The 20250-nt window shown below is 40.5% G+C and overlaps 3 protein-coding genes across 3 annotated transcripts in view; 2 read left to right on the top strand and 1 right to left on the bottom strand.

Moving 5' to 3' along the window:
- The window catches only part of LOC148903210 (uncharacterized), a 54407-nt gene extending 49527 nt beyond the window's left edge, over positions 1 to 4880 (top strand). The window contains exon 2 of the mRNA XM_088997987.1: positions 3506 to 4880. Coding sequence (XP_088854113.1) covers positions 3816 to 4415 — 600 coding nt within the window. The 5' untranslated portion in view covers positions 3506 to 3815 and the 3' untranslated portion in view covers positions 4416 to 4880. The remainder of the gene's footprint in view (positions 1 to 3505) is intronic.
- Positions 151 to 14332, bottom strand: LOC148903209 (intermediate filament protein ON3-like). The gene is made up of 8 exons (XM_088997923.1): positions 13768 to 14332; positions 12927 to 13135; positions 12794 to 12854; positions 7228 to 7323; positions 6999 to 7163; positions 6804 to 6929; positions 6390 to 6610; positions 151 to 674 (listed from the first exon to the last, which is right to left on the bottom strand). Exons 1-8 carry the CDS (start codon positions 13924 to 13926, stop codon positions 491 to 493), a joined length of 1221 nt encoding a protein of 406 aa, XP_088854049.1. The 5' UTR covers positions 13927 to 14332; the 3' UTR covers positions 151 to 490.
- Positions 14333 to 14360: 28 nt separating this feature from the next.
- Positions 14361 to 20241, top strand: LOC148903208 (keratin, type I cytoskeletal 18-like). The gene is made up of 8 exons (XM_088997911.1): positions 14361 to 15117; positions 16249 to 16331; positions 16862 to 17018; positions 17093 to 17254; positions 17326 to 17451; positions 18429 to 18649; positions 18727 to 18761; positions 19889 to 20241. The coding sequence occupies exons 1-8, from the start codon at positions 14764 to 14766 to the stop codon at positions 20077 to 20079; spliced, it is 1329 nt and encodes a 442-aa protein (XP_088854037.1). The 5' UTR covers positions 14361 to 14763; the 3' UTR covers positions 20080 to 20241.
- Positions 20242 to 20250: the final 9 nt, after the last annotated feature.

Below are 20250 nucleotides of genomic sequence, written 5' to 3'. Positions count from 1 at the left end.
CAAAGCAATGACTATGAAGAGAAAATTAAATCTTGAAATAAATGTGGACTATGCTTCATGTATTATGTGTTCCCTGAGCAAAAATTGGCTTTTAAATATGTAGCATGCAGCACGTGGGTGGAAGGAAGACAGAGTGCAAAGAGGAACAGAGGAGGGAAAACAGACTTTAATGATATTAGTTGCAAACAAGGTCTGAAATTATGCATGGCGTGAGGCGATTGGATACCCTCATAGGATCAGGGTGTTCCTCCAGCATGTTAGTCCATGTACAAATATGTTTTCCACGCTGGAAGAACACGTCACAATGACTTACTGAGCCATATTTCACATTTTGCCAAATCAATCATCATCAACAAACAATACCTTAGTGCCAAGGTTAATGTACACATTTTTTTCTTTCCTTATTTATGAATGAAAAACTCACAATGACCAAATATGTTTTGAAAAAAATGCTCTCCAAAATGTCGCTGATGCAGGATGATTCCCCGATTCAAGGCTCTCTGTGTAAAGGGAACTTTGGGCCACTTCTCTCCCTGCCTCCACGTGCACCTTGATGAGCAGGCGTCTCTCGGGCTGGGGACTTGCTGCTTGCATGAGGTAAGGTGTGATGATAGTGGTTGGTTAAGAGGCTCGCGGCTTCTTGCATGCTCCTCGCTGGGGAAGCAGCTGAAGGTCTGCGTGCAAGTAAGGAGGTGGATTGGTTGGTTTTGATTTAGAAATCTGAACAAAAGAGAAGTTTGGATTTAGTGGAACACAATGCTGTAATAAGAGTAATGTAGGACTTCTTTCAAGGACAACCGACGCCTTCGGACAAGTTGTGTCCATAATTTGTAAAATCTCTTCAACTGACTTTTACTGAGCGTATTTTACAAAGATCCCACCGCATATAGCTATATTTTAGGTTTTAAGACTCGCGCTGAATATTCAGGAAGTCTTGTTTTCGAGTTGATGACGATCCCCTACGTGACGTCACATTTGGAACGCCCCTGACTAAGAAAGCGACACACAATGCATTTTGCGGTACTTTGTTTGGTCTGAAAACTTCGTGTTAATCTGTCTTGATGGCGAAATTAGAAGGAAGACACGTAAATAACACGATGGTGAATCATTGTGTGTTGCACCAAGACAACTATTTGATATTATTGACACAAATTCCCAGCAGACAAATCAGCCCATTTCCAACGGAGCTTGGGCGCCATCTTCTGCATTTTCTGGGTGCTACATTGCTGTCATTGACGGCTCGAATTGAAATGGGAGGACTCCTTGAATCAATTGCAAACATTTATGCTTTCCTCTTCAGAACTATTTGAATCATATTCATAACTGGATGAGTAACAAGAAAGCATCTCCGAATCTGAACTCTGTGAGCCCATTGTTTTGTTTCTTGAGCAAGGCAAGACAACTTGGCGTGACGCCACAAACTGGGGGCGGGACTTTCTGAAAATCCCCAGTTTCGAGCTGATTTGTAGCAGAATTTTGGACACTTGATTTTTATTGGTGTTTTGCATTTGACAAAAAATATCAGCCTGCTTGTTTTGGGTATTTTAGATGCTATAAAACGTTTTTCTGATGTCAGTTAGGAAACAAAAAAATGGTGTCGCTCGTCCATTAAAATACATGTTTTACCAACCTTAATTGAGTCAATGCATGTATTTTTCACAAATTTTACATCACGCAAAAAATATTTACAAACTCACTATTTTTATCACGGAAAACAGCTCACTGTAATATTTTAAGTTAGAAAAAAACTGAATAAAATGAAATGTAAATAACCACACGTCCATTCATTCATTTTCTAAGCAACTTATGCCGACAAGGGTCATGGGTGTGCTGCAGACTCCGTTTGATAGTAAATAAGAAGGAAAGCTTAATAGAAATAAGTTGCTAAAAATCCAACCTGTGATTTTACACCACACACTGGACATTCACTCCGGATAGTTTCTCACCTGAGTTGCGTATAAGTTTGTTCATTCTGTAAAGCGACAGAGCAAAATACTGCGTTAAGTGTTAGAACTAGTTATATACACATGCTAAAACATCCAATGTTATTTCATTTCTACTCATTATTATCAGTTAGTAAGTCCATATATGTATGTAGCTTAGTTATTTGTATATGTTAGTTAGTATACATGTACTCAGCTTATGTACTTAGTTCAAACCTTAGTTCAAACCTACAAACCTTAAGCTACCATGTTTCAGTCTAATAATAAATATTCATGATTGTATCTAGCAGATGATAGGTCCTTTCCAGAGTGACATCACTCCTATTGTCTATATCTACTTGGGACGCGCGCTGCCAACCGCTCTTGTCTGCCTCTCTTTGGCTTTGCTTTCCCACCGAGAACATTCTCTTGCTGCCTGATAAATAAATATTCTGTTTTGTATATCACCTTGCTTCCTGCTGATTTAATATTTAGACTATACAAATGAAGAACTGAACCAGAAGAACAACATTTAATTCAACATTAAGTTCTGCCGATCATCTTTCAGCAGAGGTGGAAAAATTACTGACACTCTGGTCTTAAATACAATTACAGATACTTGTGTTTGAAAAAAGAGGCTGTGGTATAAGTCAAAGTTAGTTGTGTGTGTGATGAGTGTGAGCATGATACTCTAATTCCCAGTCTAAAAAAATGAATGTTGATTGTCACGTTCCCACAGATACGTGGAAAACGGACCTTGAAAATAAGAATTACATATGAAATCACAATACTGGGGGGATTACATTACATTTTTCCCCAAAGTCATTTCAAATACAGATCCATGGAAAATATACGTACAGTAAAGTCTCGTTATATCGATATCGGATATATCGATAGTCCCGGTTATATCGATACTATTTCTATGCACGCACGGAGAAAATTACATGCAAACAGGGTCGGATATATCGATAGTCCCGGTTATATCGATATTTTTTCAGACTCCCTTGAATATCGATATAACGAGACTTTACTGTATTTAAGTACAGTAACCAATTATTTATACAGACTCCCCTACTTACGAACCTTCGAGTTACGAACATTTTTGCGTGTACGTTGAAATAGACCTCTTCAAAATTGACCTTTTTCTTCAAACATATGGAAACTGATATTATTCCCATTCTCCAAGGTCTAAATTAGGTAAATATACCAGTTATTGTGATTTTGGACCTTGGCTATGCCTGCCTCAAGAGCCATGTAATTTTATTGTTGACGTTTTTCAAAAACGCTGCAAAATTTGGGATATTATGTCCTTATTTTCATTGTATATGGTAATAAACACATAAACACCTGTGTTAAGTTTAATTAATCTTTTTTGTTCTTTTGACTTCAAGACGGCGCCGCGAGAGTGGCTGCCTTTCCAGCAGCTCATGTATTTTGTTTTTCTCCTTTCATCACATCAATCAATTAATTTTGATAGTACAGCAAGCAACAGTGTGTGTGCATCAACAAGTGTGCAGCAAAGCTTATTGAAGAAAAGCTAGGCAAAAAGGTATTCTACTTCGCTTGTCGCCATCACATATCAGAGGTAATAATTGGAAGTGTATGGGAGGCTGTGTTTAGCAAGGTCAAGAGTCCTGACAACCCAATGTTCAGCAATGTGAAAGAGAAGTGGGACAAGTTGGTTAAGGCTGCCCAAGAGTTCAGGGCCTAGTTGAACAACACTTGAAACAGAAGAAGATAAGCACAATTGCAGTCTTAAGCAATTTCCTTGAGGAAGCAAGTCCGAGGGCAGATTACAGAGAGGTGGCAGAGCTGCGCCTGATCCTGCTTGGTGAGGAACCTCCTCGAGGTATCAACTGGGCCAAGCCAGGTGCCATTCACCAAGCCCGCTGGATGGCCAGGAACATTTACTGTATGAAGATACTCATGTTTTCCAAGGAACTGAAATACAACACGGACACTATCTTCAAGCTGGAGAGGATGAACAAGTCCCTGGCCTTATTCTACACCAGCCACTGGGTGACCACCACATCTGCAGCTGATGCACCTATCCGTGACCTCCAGTTTATGAAGAACATGCTGCAATACAAGCAGTATGACTATGAACTGGCAACCTCTGTTCTCAAGAAAATGAACAACCACCGCTGGTATCTGACCCAGGAACTAGTGCCATTCACCTTGTTCCGTTCACATGCCAGCATGACCAAGTCTGCAAAAGAGAAGCTCGCAGTCAAGCTGTCAGAAACAGAGAAACATGAGAGTTACAGGAAAGGCAAGCAAGTGTTTCCTGCCATCAAGGCAGCTACAGTTCTCACAGACCTAGGACCAGAGTTTGATGCTCTTCGAGTGAAATGTGACTGGCTTACTACTCCTGCTGACACCTGGGAAGACAATGACAGCTGCAGGAATGCACAGAGGTTTGTGAGGTCAGTGAAAGTGACCAATGATGTGGCTGAGAGAGTTGTGAAACTTTGCAACTCAGATCACAACTGACCCAGAGCAAAGAAGCTGCTTACTACAAGTTGTGGAGTACCACAGGAAAAAAAATGACAGTTTCAAAAAGCCACATTGAACAAGTGATAATACATGTATTAGTAACATCCTATCTGACAGTTTCTTATGCAATAGATGTGTCAGTGCAGTACTACCAAACTGATTTTTTGTAGTGTCCCGGCTGTTTGTGCATTAAAATTAGCTAAAATTTACACAGGTCTTCATGTGTTTTGGATTGGATTGGATTGGATTGGATATGCCTTTATTAGTCTCACAGTGGAGAAATTTACATTTCACAGCAGCAAAGTGATGAAAGGAATGAAAGTAGAAAAACGAAATACATGAGCTGCTGGAAAGGCAGCCACTCTCGCGGCGCCGTCTTGAAGTCAAAAGAACAAAAAAAAACTAAATAACAAATACAGTAAAGTCTCGTTATATCGATATTCAAGGGAGTCCGAAAAAATATCGATATAACCGGGACTATCGATATATCCGACCCTGTTTGCATGTAATTTATGCTGTATGTATATATATGTATGTTTGTATGTTTTATTGTGCTTACCACCATATTCAAGAAAATTTTATTAGCCTTCATTTGGTACCACTTTCAATGCTAAAGCATCAACCTCTGGAAAGCTACAATGAAAATAAGGACATAATATCCCAAATTTTGCAGCGTTTTTGAAAAACGTCAAGAATAAAATTACATGGCTCGTCAGGGAGCCATAGCCAAGGTCAAAGATCACAATTACTGGTATATTTAGCTAATTTAGACCTTGGAGAATGGGAATAATATCAGTTTCCATATGTTTGAAGAAAAAGGTCAATTTTGAAGAGGTCTAATGTTGAAAAATGTTCGGACAGAGATGCTGTAAATTTGATTTTGTATTGCGTGCCATTTTACGAGTAGTGGATCTATCCGCCGCTAATACTGACATAAGCCGCTGTGAGAGCTCTCTCTCTTTCTCTCTCTCTCTCTATAACATGTGGTATTCTCTCCAGTTGTACATTTCTTTTTTCTTCTTTTCCTTTTGGCTTTTCCCTTCAGGGGTCGCCACAGCGAATCAGTCCTCCAGCGAACCCGGTTTTGTGCATCCTCTTCTCTCACACCAGCTACCTTCATGTCCTCTTTGACAACATCCATAAATCTTCTCTTACTTAGGTCTTCCTCTCGGTCTTCTGCCTGGCAGTTCAAGGCTCAGCATCCTTCTCCCGATATAGTCACTCTCTCTCCTCTGGACATGTCCAAACCATCTCAGTCTGGCTTCTCTGACTTTCTCTCCAAAGGCTAATATGAGTTGTCCCTCATATATACTCATTCTTGATCCGATCCAACCTGGTCATTCTCCAAGAAAACCTCAACATCTTCATCTCTGCTACCTCCAGCTCTGCTTCCTGTCTTTTCTTCAGTGGCACTGTCTCCAGTCCAAACATCATGGCTGGTCTCACAACCGTTTTATACACCTTTCCTTTCATCCTAGCTGAAACCCTTCTATTACACATCACATCTGACATTTTTCTCCAGCTGCTACAGCCTGCCTGGACACGCTTCTTCACCTCTTTTCCACACTCTCCATTGCTCTGGACAGTTGACCCCAAGTGCTTAAAATCCTCCACCTTCTTTATCTCTTCTCCCTGTAGCATCACTCTTGTAATTGTATCCCTCTTATTCTCACACATATATTGCGTCTTGTACATGTCTTTATTGAGCATATATTTTATTAAATATTTATTTTTCAATATAAACCAAATACATGTTACTTGTACAAGCGTTAAACATACTTATCTAAACTTTAAACATACCTGTATACGCCTTAAGCATACATTCCATACAAAATATAGCAGTGAAGCAACTTACGAACAAATTCACCTTACGAACGATCGTTCGTAACGTATCTCGTTTGTAAGTTGGAGAGTGTCAGTACTTCAATAAACCAAGCTGCACGAGTCTGTTTCGTATTGTTTGAACTTTACCTCATCTCCTCGCCTTCCAGCAGCTTGTGATAGGTGGCGATCTCAATATCAAGGGCCAGCTTGAGGTTAATCAGCTCTTGGTGCTCTTGGATCTGGCCGGCCAAGTCGTGCTTTGCACGCATCAGGGCCTCCTCTAGCTGGGCGATGTCCTCACTGGCTTTCTCCAAGCTTTCGTCGCCTTCTCTGATTGCATTATTGATGTCTTTCTTCAGCAGCTCTTCCTACGGGCAAAGACATATGCAAATGACTTTACTCTGTGTCACAAATTCACACTTTCAAGGCATTGCTCTCTTTCGGACACTTTGGAGAGAACCAGTGAAAGGTGCTGATTTTACTTTTACTCTGACCAGAGCCTTTTCCTATATCGGTACATCTACTTACGCATAAGTACGTTTGTTACCAATGGACACCAACCTTTCTTTTGAGGGCATCCAGGTCACCATTCAGCCTCTGGACGAAGCGCATCATGTCTGATATCTCTTTCCGAATGTTCCTCAATTCCTGCTCTCGTTGGCCCGCTTTCAAAACTACCACATCCATCTAAATACAAGAGAAATCAATCAATGTCAATAGCCAGGTGTCTTCTGACTTGTAACGTCTTCCCCTCACATTCTTCTGGTTCCAATGCTCAGCTTCCTCTCTGGTGCGAGCAGCGATGTTTGCGTACTGATTCTTGACATTCTTGACAATCTCATTCATGTCCAGAGGCCGCTTGCTGTTTTCTCGTATGACCACTGTCTCATTATGGATTTGAGATTGCAGCTCTTTGATCTCCTGCAAGGAGTGTCGCGATGTTAGCGCCGGTAAACAGCAATCAGGAAATAAACATTCTTGTTACCTCGTCATATCCGAACCGGAGGAAATCCAGCTGGCCGAGTAGATCTTCCAATTCCAGAGCCAAATTGACAGCTTCCAAGTGACCTTCATCTGCATCCTTTTGCAAAGCACCATTTCATACATGAGACCTATGACTTTTTTTTTTTAATCCAAAGATGCCCTAATGCAGTGGTTCCCAATCAGGGTGTTGTGGACGATCATTAGAGGTACAGTAGTGACAGGTAGAATATCTGAATGGTCTTCCACTCGGGGCGGCTGAGTTAATGTAATGCACTTTAGCCATTCCTCCCTCAAAGTTGGTCCAAAATGCTGCTGTTCACTTCTTAACTGGAGCTCATCGGACAGAGTGGAGAAGTTAAATTCTGGTCTCGCTTCACCTGCTGCTGGTACATTTTAGAGTTCATTTTAATAGTCTTGAAATCATCTTGCTCAACTTTACATGTTTGAGATCATCCAGCTCTATGTATTTGCCCAAAGTATCAGGTCAGCGGACCAGACACGACTGGATATGCTGAGGCAGTGACATGCAGTCAGTGGAGGCAGGGGAGGCAGTGCCTCACCTGTCATCATAGAAAGCTGTCATGGAAATATCAAATGAAAAAATAAATTAAACAGTTATATGTATTTAGTGATTTGTACTTTAAAGTTCTTGTCCATTTAACTTCACCGTTTTAGGATTTTTTTTCAAAATCGCTGAATTTTCACATTTACTGTTCAAATACTAAGTAGAGACGAGCAGTGAGGCACCAGCCGGCTGAGCCTCACCATGGATTGCACAATCACTATGCTTACTGTGCTGGCTTGCTCTGCAGTGAGACCGCATTGCTGTCCTTCTGCATATCGCTATTAAAGCATTCAAACACGTTTAGTATATGAACTAAATTTCTACAGTTTAGCTGGTGTATATAATGTAGAGTCATTGTACATGATAAACACTGTACTACAGTGTTTATTTTGTTTTATTTTTATCAAAACGCTGTGCGTAGGTGAGGCAAACAGTTCTCCCGCCTCATGACAGGCAGGGGGCGCTTGGGATTCCAGAGATACTTCCGACTCCGCGGCTGCAGAATAATATAATTAGAGACAGAAAGCTACAGTAAACAGTTAGCAAGTAAAGTGCAACCCTGCAGTCATTTTTTGTGTTGCTTGGCCTCACTTTCAGAATGTAGGATTACATATCTAAATTGAAAGAATTTTCTAAACTGGACTTTCAATCGAAGCAGGAGGTAATAATTAAAGGAAGAACAACACCGGAGCTAAAAGGTTTGCTTCAGACAACGGGACACAATACTCGCTCGCTCTTTTCAGGCGGACTGGTACACACGAAAAGGCTGGCTGTGTGGATGTCCAGCAAGAAAGCACCTTTTCTGCTTTTCCTGCCTTCTGTTCTCAATTTGTGACAATGTCTGGACTCAAATGGGATCTTGCGACCTGAAAATTTTACAACGGAGCCTCATCAAAAATGAGCGAAGACTCATCATCAGCATCCACAATGCTAAGGTAAAGGAGAAGCGGGAGATTTTAAAATATCTCATCAATGCCACCTGCTTCCTTGCCAAACAACAGCTGGCATTTCGTGGAAATGATGAAAGTAAAGGCTCTGCTAATCGTGGCTACTATGTTGAACTATTACATGCTTTCGCTGAGAAAGATGACAGGCTAGCGAGTCATTTTGGGACATCCACTGTAGTTTCTAGCCTGTGAAACAGAATACAGAACGATTTAATTGAAGCAGTTGGTGATGTCATTAGAAATGACATTAAAAAGGAGATCGGTGCAGCCCCATTTGTTGCTGGAGAAGTAGACGAGATTGTCATCCTCAGCACTGAAAACATACAGTCGGAACAGGACTGATCAAGGACGGCTTTCTTTACTGGCAGTGATCTCCGTTGAGACAGAGAGACTTTTAAAACTGAAGAAAGATAAGGAAGGCTTCTACAAAGAAGTTATCCATGCCTTTCTTCAGAAGGAGCGGCGCATGGACTTCATTTACAAGTAAAGGTAACATGATAAAAACGTTTTTTAATTATTTTTTTCTATGCTACCGTTTGTATATATAAAGAATGCTGACATGAAATTGTAAACAAAATACGTTAACTGTTCCCAATCAAATGGTGAATAAACTACTCTGTAGAGTTCATATGTTTGTAAATCTGACTATGATGGCGTCAGTGCCTCACCAGCCATGAACCTCACCGCACGTCACTGTGCTGAGGACTTAGCAGCGATTGAGAATGGATCGATTTGGAATGACCTCCCGTTAAACATGAGGCAAGTCCACTCCCTGTTGCCATCATATGTGAATATTCTTATGTGTTGTTTACAATAAAACGATTGAAAGTCTGCCAGCCGCTGGCGTCTATCCTTGACCACGTGATACATTATAACAAAGGACCATAAACCACGTTAATGGTACACTGTGCAGATTGTAGTGCCATCTAGTGGTTAAATAACAGAATGCAACAACCTCAGCTCAAAGCATGTGCATTTCAAACGACTTGTACTCCCACAAATGACGAAAGTGCATCCCATTGACTACACACGCCGAAGTCATCATATTGAGGAACTACTTTTGCAATACAATACAATACAATACAATACAATACAATACAATACAATACAATACAATACAATACAATACAATTACATATTGATTTATATAGCGGTTTAACAACAGCTGATGCTGTAACAAAGCGCTCTACATGGACAGCTATCATATACAACATATAACACATTTTCACACGGGGGCGCTTTTTGCTTACATGTTGTGTTCGCTGTCACAGAGATGGTACACACTGCATTTGACACTTGGTTAAGTGTGAAATCATCTTAAAGTTTCGACATCCTTTGTCGTTTATGGACTCTTTCCTCCATGAAATGGGAGCCCTCATTTTTATGCAGTAATATGTGCTTCAAAGGACAACCGACGTCTCCGGACAAGTTGTGTCCATAATTTGTAAAATGGCTTCAAATGACTTCTACTGAGCGTATTTTACAAAGATTTCACCGCATATAGCTATATTTTACGTTTTAAGGCTCGCGCTGAATAATCAGGAAGTCTTGTTTTTGAGTTGGTGACAAGTTCGTACGTGACGTCACTAAAGGACCGCCCCTGACCGTAAAAAAGACGCATTGTAGTGGTCCTTCCATCACGTCAATGTATTTTGCTGTACAGTGGAACCTCGGTTTTCGAACGACTCACAGTTCAGTTCAGTTTCACATGACGCACGAACAAAATATTCGAGAAATTCTTGCTTCGTAGTTCGAACGCCGGTAGGACGCGTGAGTGCGTACGCGAGGGTGGGATGCTGAGGGGTGTAGGGGTGTATCACTCGTTTGTGACCAACTGTTGTCGCTTGCGGACGTGCTGCGTTTTGCTCTCGCGTTTAATATAGGTGTACGAAGAGTTTTAGCCCCTAATCATGCCTCCAAAGAAAGTAAGTGCTGCTACAAGTGAAAAAAGAAAAGTAGTGCGTACAACTATTGCATTGAAGAAAGAAATAATAGCAAAATATGAAGGAGGTGTGCGAGTGTCTGATCTGGCTAGGCAGGGGTGCTCACACTTTTTGCAGCAAGGGAGCTACTTTTGAAATGAATGCTGGGAATTTGTGTCAAGTCAAAATGATCTATTTATTATATTTATTGAGAAATATAGTGAAGATGATTGCAATTTATGTTGATGTATATCCGCATATGTTGCACAACACAACATAATTATGTCAATTGTTTGCCATTACCTGAGTTCACTCTGATAACTGGCAGACGAGACAACCGCACTTGAAAATGTCATTGTGAAAAAAAGTCATCCTCTCATTCCATATGAAAGTGATAAGTTTTTTTCTTCTTACTTGGTCCAGCTCTTCCACTTTTTTTATACTCTATCTTACGTTGAAGGGGAAAAAAACCGAGCGAAAAATTAGGATGTAACTAACGACATCCTTGTTCACTTTGCAACGAAGGGGCGTTGTTTGAGCTTGCAGTGAGTCTCACAATGAGATGTCATTTGATTGGTTCTCCGGTGTATCAATCAAATAAAGGGATGGCTGATTGGCTGACGAGTTTTTTTTTCAAAAGAACTACACTTCATTTGTTAAGCGTCAGTTCCTGACAATGTCACATCACCTTGTCTTGCGATCTACCAATAGTACCATGGAGATCGATTGGTCGATCACGATCGACGTATTGAGCACCCCTGGTATCATAGATTTCCCCATGCTGTATTCCCAGCATGGCGAAATCTACGATCAGTACGGTATTCAAGAATAAGGAAGCTGTGAAATCTAGTGATGTGGCTATGGGAGTGAGAGCAAGTGTCATTGGATGGATATTTTAAGAGTAAAGAACATTCTGTAGCTGAGTCATCCGTAGCAAAGAGATTTGAACGTGTGAGCAGAAGAGCTCCCCGAAGTTTTTATGGAAGGGGACTCACCTTCCAAACAATAAATTTCCTTCCTCCGTCCACCTGCGCCTTCTGCTGACCACCACAAAGGTAAAAAAATCCTATTCATAATTATTTTCTTTACGAACGTACAATTAGCCTGGGTTACATTTATGTTTATATTATTTGTGTCTTTGCCATTTTGCTTAACATTTTCTGAGATATACATTGCTTTTTATGTGTTGGTCAGCATTTTAATGTGCCATTTCATGCATAAAATAATGTATAAAATACTGTACTAAAAAGGTAAACATTCAGGGTGTTGGAACGGATTAAAACGATTTACATTATTTGTAATGGGGAAAATGGTTTCGGTGTTCGAACAAATTGCTTTTCGAACAGGGTTCTAGAACGGATTATGGTCGAGAACAGAGGTATCACTGTACTTGTTTGGTCTGGGGACCTCGTGTTGCACCCAAAAGACGCCAGAAGGCCAGAAGAAGGCGTCCAAGCGCCATATAAGGAATTTATCAGCCTGTGGAAACGGAGGTGGCCAGAGGAGGTCGCAATTTTGTGCCTCTTTTTTTGGGTGAGAGATTTCCCCCCAATGTTGCCTCAAAATGGCACAAATAAATTCTTTAATCGATTGCAAACATGTATGCTTTCCTCTTCAGAAATATTTGGATCATATTCATAACTGGATGTGTAACAAGAAAGCATATTCTCCGAATCTGAAGCCATTGTTTTGATTTTTCAGCAATGCAAGACGTCTTGGCGTGACGTCACGAAATGGGGGCGGGACTTTCTGAAAATGCCCGATTTGCAGATCAATTTTTTGCAGATTTTGGACACTTCAAGTCATTTTTATTGGTGTTTTGCATTTGACTAAAAATACCATACTGCATGTTTTGGGTATTTTAGATGCTATAAAACGTTTTTCTGATGTCAGTTAAAAAACAAAAAAGTGACGTCGGTTGTCCTTTAAATCAGATACAGTAGTTTGTGTGTTTGTTTTTCTATGAATGACTTTTTCAAATCATTCATTGAAATGTGGCTACTGATCTAACCACACGGCCACACCATACAAAATCTTCTGCATGTTATGTGCTTAAAATTTCTGTTTATATACATTTTACAAATTACAATCGTGTTATAAAGTTTGGAGAAGCATCCGGAGTAGCTACAGTACCTTTTTGGTAATGATAAATTCATTCTCCAATTCGGCTTTCTTCAGCAACTCATCCTCATACCTGTGGACAAAATGACATTCGAAAGTTGGTAGCAGTCGTCAACAGAACATGTCAACGACATTGAGCTGTCACCTCTTCTTGTTGTTCTCCACCTCCACCTGATTCTGAAAGAGCTCATCTTCCAGTTTCGACTGGTCATAATGTAATTTGTCAATCTGTTGCTTCAGTTCCTCTTCCAGTTGCTTCACCATGCCCTCAATTTTTCCCTCATAAGCCTCCTGCTCTCTTAGGATCTTCAACTTTGTGTCCAGTTTTTTGTTTTCAGCCTCCTGGTGTTTTACCTGACACATCAAGACAGTTGATGATTGGTAATATAAATAAATGCATGTCTCTGGAATTATATAAATATAATAATAATAATAATAATAATAATAATAATAATAATAATAATAATAATAATAATAATAATAATAATAATAATGAGCATCGGCAGCTATCTACCTGCCGATGCTCATTTTCACAAGTAAATCTAACACAATGCATATTCTTACATACACATTTTAAGGTATTCATTTTACAGTGGTTTTAATAACGTTTAACTTCTACCCTTTTCCTCGTTAAGATCAGATCTTTACGTCTTTTCAAACTCCAAAGAAGACGTTCCAAGCTCATGCAATGTAAAAAAAATGGGAGAATGAAGTTTTTTACGTTTTTATCGTGTAAAATTTTAAAATATTCTAATCTTATATGCGTTCCTGATTTTATTTAAGAAATAAAAAAATCAAAAATTTGTCGAGCTACACACACCATTCTTTTTGTATGTTGATATTTTTCCGTATTTCTTGTGGCTCGGTGTAAAAAAACGTTCCAGTGACATCGCTGCTTTACAGTAAATATAGATGACATACAAACTAATACCCCCCTACACACACTTCCTTCCACAAATGTATCAATTTGTCAGAACATTACTGACCTTTTCAATCAATCTGACAAACTTGTCATTGAGTCCCACCATGTCGTCCTTCTCCCTGAACTTGCCCGCCGAGTAAACGTTGCTCGGGTCGCTTCGGTCCGACGTCGCGCTACCGCTGGGGGTGTACGACTGGCTGCTGTAATTTCTCCCTTTGGACATCTCGAGGCGCTGAAAACGGTGAGATAACGCACAACACGCGTGAGAGAAGGATGGCTTGAGCTCACCGGCTCACCTTCATTTAAAGTGGGGAAGGGCCACACGTTGCCTCCCTCCAACTCTGCTGAGCTGCCTGCCTCCAATCCAAAAAGCAAAAAAAGCGTCGGAGGCAAGTACTCATTGTGTACTCAATGAGTAATTGAATGCCTCAAGTAACTGAAAAAGGCTGGTACAGTACTTCCTCAGGAAGGAAAGAAAGAAAGAAAGAAAGAAAGAAAGAAAGAAAGAAAGAAAGAAAGAAAGAAAGAAAGAAAGAAAGAAAGAAAGAAAGAAAGAAAGAAAGAAAGAAAGAAAGAAAGAAAGAAAGAAAGAAAGGAAGGAAGGAAGGAAGGAAGGAAGGAAGGAAGGAAGGAAGAAAAGAAAAGAAAAAAAAGAAAAGGAAAGAAAGAAAAGGAAAAAAACGAAAAAGAAAGACACACCCACACACACCTTCATACAGATTCTCCACAATCAAACATACAAACATATTCCGAAAAAGTAAAAAAGACAGCAATGATAAAATTCTGAAAAATAAATACTGAAGTAAAGCTATCTAAAATGATAAACAGAAATCCGGTATAATTTGCACTTCATTACTTAACTACGGGTTGATGGGAAAATAGTGTACAAGCAAAACTTGAATTTCAGTGTTGCTTTATCTAATAGCCAATAAGGATCTTCGGGGGCGGATTGAATTGGTGCGTCAAACCACTATAAAACCCCACCTGGATTCGTCGTCTCCATCAAGTGTTGTTGCTGTCACAAAGCAGTCGCGTTCTATATATAGCTCATCATCTCATCATGCCTTCCAACAGGGCCGCAAGCATGTTCGGTGGGGCAGGCGGGAGGGGGTCAAGGGTGTCGGTGGCCAGCTTTGAGGGGCTGCGCAATGTCCTGCGTAACATCTCAGAACGGGACTCTACTCCGGCTCATGTCGCCGCGCCTGCAACGACCCTCGTCGTCCCCGCGGATGACAGAGAGACGCTTCGGGGTTTGAATGGCCGACTTTCTGGCTACCTGGAAAAAGTCAAGCAGCTGGAAGAGGAGAACCAGCAGCTGAAGCAAGAGATAGATGAGATTTTGGTGAAGAGGAAAACGACAGTGGGCCGCGACTGGCAAGAACTTGAAACGCCTCTGAATCCCCTCAAGAATAAGGTAGACGACACTTTGTCACATTTCATGCAATTTTTGCAATTTGTATTGAGCCAATCGACGCTTTACATTTGAAAAAATCTCTTGGAGCACCATTAAATAAAAATCTCACAGAAAGTGCTCAATATTAGGATGTCAAACTCATTTTTTTTGTCGCGGGCCACTTTGGAGTTACGGGTTCCTTTGGAGAGTTGATTTAAAATCTCAACATTATTTCTTGCCCATTACAATTTGACATTTCGATACAGAACTCGGCAAGGACCATGCCAGTTGACAGATATGATTTGCCCCCACCGACCACATCAACCTTAACTTTGACACCGTGCACTATATGCACACAAAATAGTTTGGGTGATGGGATTTTTTATTTTTATTGTTTTACTAAATGCGAACAATCAACCTATGTAGTTGAACACCTAACTATTATTCTGTTGCATGATTGGCCACAAACGGCTAAACTTGTTGATTTTACCTTCTGCCATTGAGTGGGATATTCGATTAGAATAGATTAGCCTTTATTAGTCTCACATTGGAGAAATTTACATTTCACAGCAACAAAGTGATGAACGGAAGAGCAAAGGAAAAGAAGAAGTAGAAAAACAAAAAAGGAGCTGCTGTCAAGGCAGCTACTCCCGCAGCGCCATATATAATTGTGATTATCTGAGCCATATATAAATTAACAAAGCAAGATGAAGTGGTCCCTGGAAAAGTTGTAGTGTGGCATTGTTAAATTCCTATTCACAGAAAATCTCACCTATTAGGAAAGGCTAGAGCAATAAAAGTACTGTATTTCTTTAGTAAAATTTGGTGGCATCTTGGTGCCAGCAAACTATGTTAAAGTGAGTTGAGGAGCTTAACCGAGACAAAATTAGTGCTTTGCCACCAACCATGCCAGATCGTCTGTTACTTTGTGTTATTTGTGAAAGGGTTCACTACACGTTAATTTTATAGCAAACTGATTACAATTTTTGCACCGGTTATGTGAAAATGGAACATTTTCCGTACAGGTTTTGGGAATAAGAGATTCAGTTTGTTTGAATCCAAATCCGAATCAGAAAGCCTTTCAGAGTCCCACAATGGGGAAATTTGCAACAATGATGATGTACCTTTGCTAATATGTCTTTATTTCTTCAGATAAAGGACATCACCATCCACAATGCCAAGATGCTACTCCAGATCGACAACAGCCGACTGGCCAACGCTGATTTCATAAACAAGTCAGTGTTACAAAGTATAACTGCGTTTCCCAATACAGTGATACCTCAGTTTACGAACGCTGTAGTTTACTAACTTTTTGCCTTACGAACATTAAATTCGCTAGAATATAATCTTGGCATACTAACTAGTTTTTGGCAAACGAACCAAATGACACAGAGCGCCCCGGGGGCTGGCGGACTAGTTTTCATCACCCCTTTCTTTGAGTGCATACGTGGATTGTTATTGAGTCTAGTAATTTTACTATTATGGAACCGAAAAAGTCCTCAGCACAGGCTAGTTTTAAGCCGAAGAGGACACAAAAGAAAATTATGGTCGAGCAGACGAAGGAGATCATCGAAAAACACGAACGAGGTGTGGGTTTTTGTGACTTAACGTCCCAGTGCCAGTATGCTAAGTGAACCATTGCTACGTGTGGCTAAGGGAGTTTCTGTGTTGTCTAAGCAACAGTCTCAGGCAATAGAAGAGGTTTAAAAACTTCTGTTGATTTGGATTCATGAAAAGCATCTAGCAGGGTGTTGATGTTTGTTAGATTCAATGATGAGACGAAGGCTCGGAAGGCGATTGAAAACGACCTGGATGAGCTGAAGAAGAACATTGAGCACACCAAATATAGCAACAAACAGACACAAAAGGAGATTGATGTCGTGAAGGAGGAACTGACCCTCTTCGAGCAGGACCACAAAAACGTGAGTCTCAACACCAACGCCACCAAATTGAGCTCTGAATCCACTTTGTAACTCGAGTTTCTTTTGTATTGTAGGCGGTAGAGAATCTGCGTGAGAAAATCAACAACTCTCAGGTGAGTGTGGAGATTGAAACTCCAAACACTAACTTGCCCGAGATTGTCAACAATATCCGCCAGCAGTACAACAAACTTGCCACAGAGAATTTGAAGGATAACGAGGACTGGCACCAGCGCAAGGTACCTGACATCCAAACATGCAATCCCTTCCGTTATAGGTTTGACTGACTCATGATGTGCATCATTTTTAGTTTGAAAACATCAAATTGGAAGAGGCCCACAATGCTGAAGCGTTGCAGTCAGGAAAGACGGAACTGAAAGATTTGCTCAAGCAGAAGCAACATCTTGAGATCAAGGTTCAGGGTGCGCACAGCACGGTGAGCCATTCCGCAGTTCAATGATCCATCAAGCCAGCAATTTTCTTTCAGTGCTTTTTCTCATCAGGGCTAGCTGAAGCATATATTGGGTGACTTTGGCTACAGGAGATTTACAAATCCAATCCCAAATAATAGTGCATTTCATTTATGGGATAAAAGGAATGACAAACGAAATACATGTTGAAGCTAACCTAAAGATTTTATAAAGCCGGAGCTGTCAAATGATTGAATTGGATTGAGTTAGCCTTTATTAGTCTCGTAGTGGAGAAATGTACATTTCACAGCAGCAAAGTACGGAAAGTAAGAGGAAAGGATGGAGAAAAACAAAATACAGGAGCTGCTGTAAAGGCAACAACTTCAGAATCAGAATCATCTTTATTGCTAAGTATGTAGAACACACAAGGACTTTTTTTTCTGATTCTGACTTGAAGTCAAACCCCCCCCCCCCCAAAAAAAAAAAAAAACCTAAATAAATAATGTGACAAAACACAAAAGACACACAGTCGTTCAATCTTTCAAACTTTCTGCACCTTCTGTGTTGCGTGAACCAGTTGTTAATGAAAGAGGAGAGAATCAAAGCGTCTTTTTTTACCAGTGGATCACGGACGTCATGGTGGAATGTGCACGTCTGCTACAAGCTAAATGTTGAAAGCAAACATGAAGCTGTAGCATCCATTGACGAAATGATTGTTTCACATCTCCTGTCCCACGTAAATCTGCTTCAATTCCAAGCTGTGACCATTCCACTTACACATCTGACGCTCCATTCTTCTCATCGCGGGCTCCTCAAGCCACATCCATCCACCCGCAGACTGGTCAACAGCACCAACCTTTCCGCTGAACAAGGCGGGGCTGTGAAAATTATGCCCATTACAGTCTACTCAGCGCCATCTTGGACTTGATGATGGGATAAAATCCGCTTAAAAAAAAAGACAAATATACAGTGTATAGTGACTTTTGCAACACCCCGTCTGCAGATCTACAATTTGGAGGAAAACTTGAGGTTCACCAAGGTGGAGAACGGGTATCGACTGGGCCTTCTCAACCAGACAATCTTGGATTTGGAAGAGCAGCTGAAGAAGGTGAGGGCCCATGTGGAGAGTCAGTTGGAAATGAACAAGGACCTTCTGTGTGTCAAGATGAGACTGGAGACCGAGATCAATGACTACCAGCAGCTGATGTCCGTCAATATTGACAGGTGGGAGTGACAGGATGACGTCAGCAAAAAAAAAAAAAGGTTTTTTTTTTGTTAATGTGTAACCTCTTTCCTGACAGCTTGGACTTTTCTTTTGAGGATGCTCCGCCCCACAGTAAGTTCTGGATTCAAAACAAATCATGCATGAGTCACCTGATCTTCAGGTAAAGCGGACCTAACTCTCATTGGGTGGGGGTTTGTGGGGTGCAAGTACAGTGATACCTCGGTTTACAAACCCCTTACCTTATGAACTTTTCAGTTTACGAACGTTAAATTTATGAAAATTTTACCTCGGCATACAAACTTTACCTTGGCATACAAACTTTTTTCGTACACGGAGCTGCCTCAATGAGTGATGTCTCATTCATGAATGAGCCCGTTCTTCTCACAACAAAATGGCAGCCGACTGTTTTTGTACTCTATTCCCCGCCCCTAGTCTTCGGTTAAAGCCACGTGATTGGTCAAGAACGCAGCAGTGAGGGGAGGGGGTTTAAACATTAAAGAGACAGCCAGATGACAGTAAGAGAGTTTCAACTTTGATAGTTCAAAGGCAGAGTGTAGCCTGCAATGTTAAAATATCGCATCAATCCACAAACAACCCGCACAACCCATCTGTACACTTGATGCAAAAAGCTATCAACCCAGCTAAACAGAACACAATTGATGAGGAACTAGATAAAATTATCACAAAGAAAGCACCTACAAGGATCATTCCTCAAGATGGCGAAAGAAGGTTACGTTCCTCATCAAGTGTTTAATGCTGAAGAAACCGGCCAGTCCATTCCATCAAGCCATCAACGTCCGTCACAAAAGTAAATAACATGACTTTATTACACAGTACAGTTCATCTTTAATTATAATACCATAGCACATTTATTATACATACAATACGGTATATGTTGTGTAGTTTTAAGGCGTATTAAATTACAAAGTAGAAAATTATGTTTTATGTACCTGGGAACGGATTATTCTCATTTTAATGGTTTCCTATGGGAAATTAATTCTTGGGATACACATTTTTCACCTGACACACTGTCTGGGACCCAATTAAGTTTGTAAGCCATGGTATCACTGTACTGGAATTCAGCATTTGGTGGGTTCAGTGTCTAATTTGTCAGCACGTTAACTATTTCTTTGAATTTAAATTAGATCACTGCATGAAACATGATTTTAGCACTTCGGAGGAAGCAGATTCTGCAAGTGTGGAAGGAAACATGAGCCAGCTTTTGTTTTCTTTTAAAGCAAAGCAAGATGAAGGCAACATCTCTGAAAAGCAGGGAAGTGCAAGAGATGTTTTGAAGCAAGAAAATGAGCCGGTTACCCCAGAGGGTCTTGAAGTCAAGGCAGGAGCTCCAACCAAGCCAGACGACGGCCTTGCTGCCCAGAAAAATCTCAAAATTAAGAAGGGCTATTCCTCCTCCTCCTCTGAATGAATATGAAAAGGCCAAAAAAATCAGGGTGAAGAGGAAAAAGTTTGAACCCATGGTTTGTTGCGGTCATATCCACAAACCTGCAAGACAACATTTTTCACAAACAATGATGAACCCTGTTTTTTTAAATATCACTTTTACATTTTCAAAATAAAAGACATCAACATAAAAATT

The sequence above is a fragment of the Hippocampus bargibanti genome, linkage group LG01 (genome assembly GCF_051943395.1).
Source record: "Hippocampus bargibanti isolate YZ-2025 linkage group LG01, ASM5194339v1, whole genome shotgun sequence".
Lineage (NCBI taxonomy): Eukaryota > Metazoa > Chordata > Actinopteri > Syngnathiformes > Syngnathidae > Hippocampus > Hippocampus bargibanti.
The sequence above is the reverse complement of the archived record's forward strand: the minus strand, read 5'-3'. Positions and strand labels throughout refer to the sequence as shown.